General features: G+C 48.3%; 1 protein-coding gene across 4 annotated transcripts in view; it reads right to left on the bottom strand.

The window, feature by feature from the left end:
* KATNAL1 (katanin catalytic subunit A1 like 1) overlaps positions 1 to 10734 on the bottom strand; it is a 65672-nt gene that overhangs the window by 45195 nt on the left and 9743 nt on the right. For all 4 annotated transcript variants that reach the window (XM_045294021.1, XM_004714817.2, XM_045294023.1 and 1 more), the window contains exons 2-3: positions 5803 to 5976; positions 3178 to 3338 (exon numbers count right to left, since the gene is read on the bottom strand). In XM_045294021.1, coding sequence (XP_045149956.1) covers positions 3178 to 3338; positions 5803 to 5964 — 323 coding nt within the window. In that variant the 5' untranslated portion in view covers positions 5965 to 5976. The remainder of the gene's footprint in view (positions 1 to 3177; positions 3339 to 5802; positions 5977 to 10734) is intronic.

Here is a 10734-nt window from a genome sequence, read left to right as displayed (position 1 = left end):
AGACTCTTGTTTTCCTGAGATAATACACAGAGAGGGCCGTGATGGTTGGAGAGGAGTGGGTCAGTGAAACAGAGGGAGACTCCATGAGGTGGACACAGTGGCTCCCACACTGAGCTCAAACGCAGGAATGATGCTTAGAACGGCAGGGACCTGGCAGTAGCTCACTGATTTCGAAGATCCAGAAGCCATTCAACAGCCACTGAGACAACAGTACAGTTTTTTACTTGCTTTTATTAAGGATCCACTGGCCCAAGTGGGGGCAAAAGATGTGCGATGATGGAAAACCTTTTTTTTTTTTTTAAGTCTGGAAAAAGGAGGTTTGTGGAAACCCATTCTGGCCAGTCATCTCACCAATGCAAAACCACGCACAGAAACCAGTCAGACCCCTGTTTCGGGCAGTGCAACGCGGAGCCAGGAAGAGAAGTGACTTCCCCAGTAGCTCCAGCGAGGAGACGTCGGGCGAGCACGCAGCGCTGAGACAACACTGTCTATGCCGGTGGATCCGCCTGAGCTTCAGGTATCAGAGCTACGGCCTGTGGCCACCGCTCCTGACAGCGCATCACGGTGCTCTGGCAAGCCGGGACAGGTCATTCCTGTGTAAGTCACTGCCGGTTTGGGCTTCAAACCAGAAAAAGACTCTGAATTGCCAGCTTTGGGTAAAGCCAAGGTATATTTATCACACACTCACATCCACACACATGTCCAGATGTACAGGGATCAAAATGTGTCTTCTTAGCAGTTACTGGTCAATCCTGGGACCCTGAAACACTGCCCTAGAGGTTTCCGGCCACTCGAGGGAGAAAAGAGGAGGCTGTCTGCTCCTGTAATTGAGTTATAGTCCCAAAACTCAACGTCACAAAAGAGGCCAAGGCTTACTGGTCAGAAAGAGACAAGTGTGACACCCCCCAACACCACCCCACCCCTGCCGCCCCCGAGACGATGGCTGTTAGTCACTCTTCAGGTGCAGCACTGAATGCGCTCCTTTGGGAGAACCATCAACGTTGGCCTCTTTGCCCAGGGACTAGCTCAGAGGGTCTGGAGAGAAGGAGGGAGGAAACGGAAACCTGGGGCGGAAGCTGGTGAGCAACGGCCGATCGAGAGGGGGCAAAGAGGAGCTGAAACAAAATGTAAAATGTGCATGAACTGCTGGACGTAAAGCTGGCGACTCACAGCCTTGGAAACAAACCCCCGGCAGAACCGCCAGGCGTCAGAACTGGCTCGGAAGTAGTGGGTTTGGTCCGACAACCTGCAACACCTGAGAGTGGTTCCGTGTGAGGAAAACACTACAGTGCTGTAGACCTGAGAAGACCTGTAACTGTCACCTAGTGCTTTCGTAAGGAGCCCTGGTGGCACAGTGGCTGAGTGCTGAGCTGCTGACAGCAAGGTCAGCAGTTCCAAACCACCAGCCGTGGGACAGTGCGTTTATAATACCTGCCAAGCAAACTTCCTTCGAGACAATTCCAGTGCAGTGATAGGTTTACTGTGCCAACTGGGCTAACAGGGACATGTGGGCGGAGTTTAATCAGGTCGCAGCTTGATTGGAGAATGTCCGAAATCAATAAAGACAGCTCGTATCCCACCTCTCTCCTGCTCTCTGGTGATGGGACCAGCGTGCTGCTGCTTTAGCTAGTTCTCTGCCTCAACCTGTGTGCTGCACTACCTGTGGGCCAAGCCAACCTGTGGACCGTGTTGCCAGAGCCTGAGGCAGCTTCTCCACACTGCTGGTGTGCACACTGCTTGGGCTTGAGGCCGGTGCGTCCTGTGGCCGCGCTTCAGCTCTAGGTCCCAGCAGATCAGGGCCTGCTTCCCTGAGCTCCCAGGCTGCTGACTGGTGTGACCCACCCTGCCGTCTGCTCCCTTCCAGCAGACTCTGCCTGCCTTCCTGGGGAAGACTCTGCTGTCTGCTTCCTTGACCTTGGACCCAGCAGCAGCCCATCAAAGTTGAAGGACTTCCAGTGTATTAACTGTTCCACAAAAGTGAGTTGAACTGAGGCCCCTACACTGCTGTGTGGACTAATGAGCTGTTATAATCCTTCCTGCTGGGTCGACCTAGCCATATATATATTCCTAAGTGTCCTGGTTTTGTTTCTCTAGAGAACCCTGCCATTAAACACAGTGACCCCCATAGGTGAAGAGCAGACTGCCCCGTGGGTTCCCAAGATTTCCACCTTCTTCCCAGAAGCAGACAGCACGTCTTTCTCCCCAACCCAGTGGGAGGTTCAAACAACTGACCTTTATATCAGCAGCCCAGCACTTAACCCATTGTGCCACCAGGGAACCAGTAAGGGGGGGGAGGTTCTTGACAATGCAGATGAATCGTTTTCACAGTTCTCTAATGCTTTTTATAAAACATCCTGAGATCAATAAGCTAAACAGGAGAGTTACCACTGCTGACCAGAGGGAAACTGCCTTCCTATGGCGGCGTAGTGGTATAGTGTTGGGTTGCTAACAGCAAGGTCAGCAGTTCGAAACCACCAGCCTGCTCCACAGGAGAAAGACTAGGCTTTCTACTCCCATAAAGAACTACAGTCTCAGAAACCCACAGGGACAGTTCTTCCATGTCCTACAGGGTCGCAATGAACCACAAGCAAATGATGAGAAAGCCAGGCCTAACCAGATGAATCCACATGGCCACATGCCGTTTGACTCCTTCATGGCCTGTGGGGCAGAGTGCACCCACCTACGTTTCCACCTACAGGATTTAGCAGGGGGATGCTGACTTTTCGTGCATCCTGTCATCCAGTGCAGGTTGTGGAACTGCAAGAATCTGAAGAAATGGGCCTCATCCCACCAATCCCAGCACCAGACACCCCTTGGGACAGCTGTGTCCCACGAACTGTATCGAAATTACTATTTTGTTTTCATTTCATTCCAAATGCCTTCCATTATTAAAATGCCACGGTTGCAACAAGAAATTCAAAGCAGAAAATAATTCAGTCTTGAAAGAGTTAGAAGTAGCGAGTCCTTTAAAACAAACCTATCCCAATATCAATGCTGTCCTTATAAAGCCTAGGGGGGGAAAATACTCTCTCAATGAATAAATTTTCGGACAAGCATTAAATTTCTGGTTATAATTAGAGTAATAAAGCAATCTGAAAGCAAGCTACATGACAGGAGATTAACTTCCGCTCTTTGTCAAGTACAAGCTCCCCCAGAGACCCCACCCACTCCACTCACCTGTGCTCTGCAGGGACAGGGGGTGGCCACACTGTGGGGTCTCTAAATGGTTCATCTTGATAGGACACAGGGAACTCCGGGGGCTTGTCGATTTTGAAACTTTCTAAAGTGCTGACAATGCTTCTGACTTGCTCATATTCTTCTAACAACTCCTGCCGAACCTTGAGAGACAAAGTCTTCGTGTTAGAAACCGTTTACACCCGGATATAAATGGCAAGCAACCAATTTCTGCCAGGAGGCGCGGTTTTGTTGATGTCGCTCAGAGTCAACAAAAGGAATCCCTCAAAGAGTTTTTCAAAAAAATAATAAAGAGGTCAACCCCTGAAAGTACGACAGGAAGTGGGTCACTGACTCAGAACTGAGCTGATGGCAGGGGCTAGGAGAGGAGACTGGTGTAAAGACTGGCCAAGAGTTAGACTTCTTCCGGAGGAGAGACGGTGGTGTCTCTTCCTCATCCGGCCCTGCTTCAACCAAAGGCCAGGGGGATGGACGCTCACACCGTTTAAGTAAAGCATGCAATGAAGTCAACCACAAATTCACAAACGCCCAGAAACCATTTCTCTTAAATCCTTTTCATGTAGCTTTGTAATGAGCGCCCAAAAAACTGCCGGTCAAAAAAAAAATTCTAACCCCGCCCCCCGCAGGGAAAACGCAAGAAAGATCTTTTCTTGCTCAAGGGAGCAAGCCATTCCGGTTGCCCCAGGATAGTCGCCGCTTGTGTGTAATTCTCAAGAAGGAGTTTCCTCCGCTCCGGGTCTCTGAGTGTTCATCTGTACACGAAACGCTTGTTGGAGAGAAGACAACGAAGACAACTGCCGGTCGCAGGTGCCATCACCCCACCACTGAACAGCAAGCTCGGCTGAGCCTCCCGCCCTCAGATCTCAATTCGCCGTCACCTAAAGCCTGCTTTCTTCCGAGGCCTGGGCCAAGTCCATGCCAAGCTCAAACGCAAGCAGCTTCCCAGCTCTCAACAAGAACTCTGGTTCTTCTGTTTTCAGACCCGGGCCCAGAGTAATTTGCACACACAACAACAACAACAAACCAACGCAAGCTCAGAGTCGGTCTGACTCACGGAGACCCTCTGCGGCCGGGCAGCGCGGCTCCCTCCCTGTGAGTTTCCGAGACTAACTGCTCTGCCGGTGCTTTCGAACTTAGGGCCTTGAGGATCGCAGCCCGACGGGTAACCAGGGGAAGCACCCCAAAGAAGGGAAATCACATTGACAACTTCATTTTGACAATTCAATTTTTTTTTAAGCCAGAATGCATTTCCCTGTTCCTTTGCCTTGAAGGATGCCCTAAAAAAATGAAGATATAAAGGGTTTGGAGGAATGAGAACAGGAAACCACCACAAAAGTCAACCATTAATATATGCAATGATATAGCACACTCTATAAAACCTTAACCCACTGCCATCAAGTCTGCTGGACTCAGAGCAACCTTGCAGGGCCGAGCAGGGTTGCCCCATAGGGTTTCCAAGCCTATAATCCTTCGTAGACAGTCAGCCTCATCTCTTGCTCACAGAGGGGCTGGTGGGTTTGAACTGCTGACCAGTCAGCACTCCTATGCTTCGTGCACTGCACCTCTGCCCCCAGGCTCCTTATCACACACCACAGTGGGAGAAATGAACCGTCAGAGCCTCATGGAAAGAGGCACTGAAGGGAGTCTCACTAGTAACACCAGCTGATGCAAACAACTGAGAGATTTTCTGGTTAACCAGCCACTGCCTCTGTGGGAAGCAGGAAGGATGAGAGACAGTTTGGTCACACTTAAGTTGGGAAATAAGTCCAATTTACCCTTAAAACTCATTAAAACATCAGCTTTGGACTCGTGGAGGGGGCGGGGAAATCTGAAGAAAAACTTGAAAGACAGTAATATGTACAATGGAAACTTCAAAGACACTCTGTCGACTTTGAACTTGGAGTTTTAAAAAAGATTTTAGGACAAATGAGGAAACTGTAATTCCAGTTTTTCCTAACTTTGCTATTGTCAAGAGGCACGGCAAATATATTAGCGCTCATTATTAAATCACTGGCTCATTAGTATTGGTGAGGAGGCTTTCAACGGACGAGGGCCATGTCTTACGGGAAAATGTCTTCAAAGTGCGCCCAAACCACACGTGAAAAAGAAGAGCAGGGAGAAGCAGCCGAAATCGGCGGTTGTGGAAAAAAAATTTACGGGATTTAAAATAGAATTCCGTGAGAATTGAGTGCCTTCAAAGTGTGCGTCATTAAACAGAGCAGCAAACTCCCCAACAAATTAACCAGGGCAGTCACCAGGAAACTGGTACACTGGGTACCATTCAAGACAGCTCAGTTTCCAGGTAAATAAGGATCCTGGGTGGCACAGTGCTGGGTGGCTAAGCTCAGGGTCAAGAGCTTCAAAGCCACCAGCCACTTGGTGGGGGAGAGGTGAGACTGTCTGCACTTCCGTAAAGATGTACAGCCTCAGAAACCCTAGGGAGCAGTTCGACTGTGACCTTCGGGGTCACTGCGAGTCGGAACTAACTCCACAGCTGTGGGTGTTAGGAGAGATACCATCTGTTTCTGAATCTCAAGTGAACTCTCCCGGTGCTGGCCTCTCGAGTCCTGGTCCTGAGGGACGGACGAGGCACCTGTCTGCTCTTACCTGCTGCCACCTGCCTTTGACAGAGGGGTCTCGGACGGACTGGCAATGCCGGTGGATCTGCTGGATGACCCCCTGGTAGTAGACCATGGAGGAGTCATAGTTCCCGAGAAGCGCGTACTCTCTGCCCTTCTTGGCGTTGTCGCAGACCTCGGCCAGGTTCATCCTCGCAGAGACCTGCACATCAAACAGGAGGATGGAACTTCGTGAGTTTCGACACAGACCTCAAAGGGGCTACTCCTCACCGCGCTGAACACCCTGAAAGTCAAAAGGCTGTCCTCCGTTCTCCAGGGCTGTCCAGAAGCGTCAGTGAAACTGAGCGAGGCTTCCGGCGCTGGAGGGACACAGGGGTAGACAGAGGGCACTCGGGAAGATGGCGGGGAGCAAGCTAATGGCTTGGGTTGCAGGTATGTCCATGGGACAGTCCCAGTCAGGGCACCCCTGCTTGACATTACATTCACTTGGGAAAACGGAGTTTCAAAATAAATGATTAAAAATCACCCTCTCTTTCCCATGGGGCCCAGTAAAAGCAGTAGAGACGAGGTCCTACGAACCCTGTTTGGCGCCCAGAGACATGGTCCCACTGAGGCACCCTTCAAAGGCACCGTGGAGAACAGTGCATGCCGTGTGGACAGGGTGAAGAGTCCTCACCCCAGGAATCACAGCCACACCCTCATGAGCTGAACGCCCTGAGCCCCTTCGGCGCTTCACCTTGCCGCCTGTCCACTTCAGACATTCTGCCTGTAGAGAACCTGGCTCCACAGAACGCCCTCTGAGTCACCCTTTCTCCCCACAGCTCTGCAGCCCAGGCATTCGGATGGCTCTTCTTTCGGGCCTTCCAGAAGTCTCCGAGCCTGAGCCAAAGCTCCTCTGCACAGAGACTTTCCCCAAACCAGCTCAAACTGCCCAGCTCCTGTTTCTGGATCTGCCAAGGAGGCCTGGCGGGGAAGATCGAGCTACGACGGCCACGCTTCCTGCCAGCCTTCGCCAGGTGTTGGTGTGGGCGCTGGACTCTTCTCTCCCTCGGAATTTCTTTCCCACCTTCCAGAGCCTCAGAGCGGCCTTCTCAACATCAGCCAGACCTCGTTCTGGGCGGAAGCTGGTGCTGGCAATGACTACGGAGAGAGTGGACCGTGCACTGCCAGAGGAACGAACAAGTCGAATCTGCCTTGGACGAGGGACAGCCAGAATGCTCCTTGGAAGAGAGGCTGGCGAGCCTTAGTCTCATGTCCTTTGGACATGGTGTCAGGAGAGGCCAGCCCTGGAAAAGGACGGCGTGCTTGGTACAATGGAGGGGCAGGGGGAACGCGGATTCACCACGAGAGGAGGGGCACGGGGCTGCAGCAATGGGCTCCAACATCACAGGAATGGTGGACAGTGTTGGACACGGACGGGCCCTGAGGAGCTGGGGCCCACTCAACAGCACCTGCTGACCGCCGCAGCAACATTTCTAGGCCTTCACACGACCCCGGTTGCTTCGAGGAAGCACAATTCTTCCTTTCCCTCGTTTCAGCATCATCTCAGCCCTTTCTCCTTGAAGGCAGCATCTACGTTGCCTTAACCCTGTGAGAAACACCACAACCAGCAGGAGACTTTGATAAAGCAGGTCATTGTGGTGCTCTGAGCATCTATGTACAGAACACAGGCCGGCTCTGAAAGACTCTTCTCCAATGAGCACGTTAACACACAACGAGAGCCCAGTGCACACACGCACACGGGATAAGCTGTGACGGCCAAGTCCTACGGGAGAGCGTTAGCTGCTCCACACGTCAGCGTGAGGCAGAAACCACTAATGCCGTGAACGTGGGCAGGTACCCAGCTCTGCAGAATCAACCTGCCTCCACGGACCACTGAGCAAGAAGCAGCTAACTTTTTCTGTCCAGAATTAGTCAGTAAATACTTTAGATTTCCAGAGCCAACAGGAAAATTATGCAGGTACTTATAATACATTAAGGCCAAACAATCTCGACCGTTCAGCGATGAAATTCAAAATGCTGTAACAATAGTGACACGTGGGCACCGTGTTTTCACAGTGACAGGTCAGCTAATGAGAAGGGGGGAGGCGCTGTAAGGGATAACATTGCACTCCGTGGGGGTCCAGTTAGTACTTACTAGCATCCAAATGGAACGCAAGCCTTCACCCATCCGAGCTGATCTATAATGACATTGTATGTATTTCATCTTTAACTGCTACTTCCCACCAAACGGGGACTGCCAAGTATCAGTACCCAATTCAATGATCTCAATTCGACACGCTCGCTGCTTAAGAGGCACTGGAAGAATTTACTCTTCTCTTGGTCTTTGCCTTGAAGCACATTGAATTAATCAGCTTGAAGCTAGATGATCGTGCCTCAGCTGAACAGGTCGATGGGCTTTGCCATACGGAAATTGCCTTTGAACTTGCATAGAAATGCCTGCCGCGCCTGTGTTTTGAGCTCAGGAGGCTCACTGCAAGCCTGGGTGGGAAAAGAGATTTCACGTCTTTAACTTTTGACAGCACAGGAAGCTGTATACATCAGCTTGACATTATTTGTGATTCAAGTAACATTATTTGTCACTGAAAATGGCTTTGCTGCAGTATGAGTTTTACATACGACCTTGTTTTGCCTTGTACTGCAGGTTGAATTCATTAGAAACCATTATCAAGTCTGCTGCAAAAGCTATTTTCCAAAGCTATTAAGTGCTGAGTGATTGAGAACAATTCTTCTCATTTAGAAAAATTTCAGTCTCAAGCCTGAGTTGAAAAAAAAAGAAAGAAAGAAAGAAAGAAAGAAAGAAACCCAATACAACTGTATGCTTGCTGGGTAATAGGAGAAATTAAAAATGACATTTAAAAATTAGTTGAGTCAAATGAGATTGAAAATAACACACCCAAACCTCTGTGACACCGCAAACGCAGTGCTCAGTAGGCAATTTATAGCAAGAAACACAAACATCGAAAAAGTAGAAAGAACCACAATCAACAGCTCAACATAACACTTTCAACAGCGAGGGGAGAAAGCAGCAAATGAAGCTCGGGGTCACCAGAAGAAAAGACCTGATAGAGGTGAGCACAAAAATAAGTGAAACCAACAACAAGACAACAAGAAGTTGGTTAATAAAATCAACAAACACTGCCATAGCTAACAAAGGGAGATAAGAAGATGCCCATAGATCGCACCAATAAGAAATTAAATGGGTGGCATCACAACAGAACATCACAATAACATGAACTAGACGACAACAAATTTGATAATGTAAGAAAAATGAACAAATTTCTAGAGACACTTAAGTCTATCTAAACTAACATGAACTGCAGTAGAAAATCTGACTAGTCCCACAGCAGAAACAGAAACTGATCAGACCCTTGAAGAACGCCCAAAGAAAAAGGCCGGGCGCAGGCAGTTTCCCTGATGAATTCTATCAACAGCTGACACCAACCCTACTCAAAGTATTCCAAAATATTGGAAAGAAGGGAAAGCTCCTGACTGCGTTTCATGAAGCAGGTATACCGTTGATGCCAAAACCAGGCAAAGACACAGTATCCCTCACAGAGGCAAAAATCCTCAACACAGATTCTAGCTAAAAGGCTCAAACAATATATTCAAAGTTAGATTTCTACCAGGTGTGCAAACATGGTCCAACATTAGAAAAATGATCACTGTAATCTACCTCACAAATATAAAATAGAGAACCGCAAGATCAAGACGCTCAACAAAATAGGGACAGAAGGGAAATTTCAAGACTTAATGAAGGGCATATCTACAAAGGTAATGGCCAACACCACTCTCAATAGAGAGAAACTGAAAGCATTTCCCTGTGCACTGGTAGCAGACAAGAAAGTTCTTTGCCATCCCTCCCGTTTAATATTGTACCGGAAGTCTCAGCCAGAGGTATCAGGTAAGAAAGGACAGGCAAAGCCATCAAAATTGGCAACAAAGTAGACCTCTATTTGCATATGACATTACCACAGGTAGAAAATCCCAAAGACTGGACAATAAAATTGTGGAAATTCATAGAAAGATACAGCAAAGTGGCGGGATACAAGATCAACAACAAAAATCAGTTGGATTCCTCTATGCTAACAAAGATAGTTCTGAAAACAATGCCTTCGACAATCATCACCTCAAAGATTTACTGCTTAGAAATAAATATAACAAGAGAAATAAAGCTGGTACCAAAGAAAGCTACCAAACACAATTACAAAAAAAACTAAGAGAGATCTTTGTAAATGGAAGAATATAACTAACATGTTCTTGGATAGGAAGATATAACCTAGTGAAAATGCCAATACTACCCAAAGTGATCTACAGATATAATGTAATCGTGATCCAGATTCTGCCATCATTCTATAAAAAGATGAAAAAATTAATCACCAATTTCATATGGAAAGCAAAGCATAACTGAAAAAGAACAAATTACGAGGCATATCATTCCTGATCTCAACAACCTACTACACAGTCACAGTAGTTAAAACAGCCTGGAACCGATACCACACACAGACCAATGGAACTCAATTGCGAACCTACAAATAAATTCATCTATCAACAGACAGCTAATCTTGTTTTTTTAATCATTTTATTGGTGGGCCATACAACTCTGATCACGCCATACATACATCAATTGTGTCAAGCACACTTGTACATTTGTTGCCCTTATCGTTCTCAAAACATCTCTTTCCACTTGAACCCTTGGTATCAGCTCATTTTCCCCTCCCTTTCCCACACTCCTTCCCTCTCTCCCTCACCAAGTCTTGATAATTTATAAATTATTATTTTTTCATGTCTTACACTGTCTGGTCTCCCTGTACCCACTTTTCTGTTGTCTGTCCCCCAGGGAGGGGGTTATATGTAGATCATTGTGATTGGTTCCCCCTTTCTCCCCCACCCTCCCCTGACCCTCCTGGCATCACTACTCTCATTATTGGTCCTGAGGGGTTATTTGTCCTGGATTCCC

The sequence above is a fragment of the Echinops telfairi genome, unplaced genomic scaffold (genome assembly GCF_000313985.2).
Source record: "Echinops telfairi isolate 266 unplaced genomic scaffold, ASM31398v2 ScPeMD7_2565;HRSCAF=3150, whole genome shotgun sequence".
NCBI lineage: Eukaryota > Metazoa > Chordata > Mammalia > Afrosoricida > Tenrecidae > Echinops > Echinops telfairi.
Note: the sequence above shows the minus strand (reverse complement) of the source record. Positions and strands in the feature narration are given on the sequence as shown.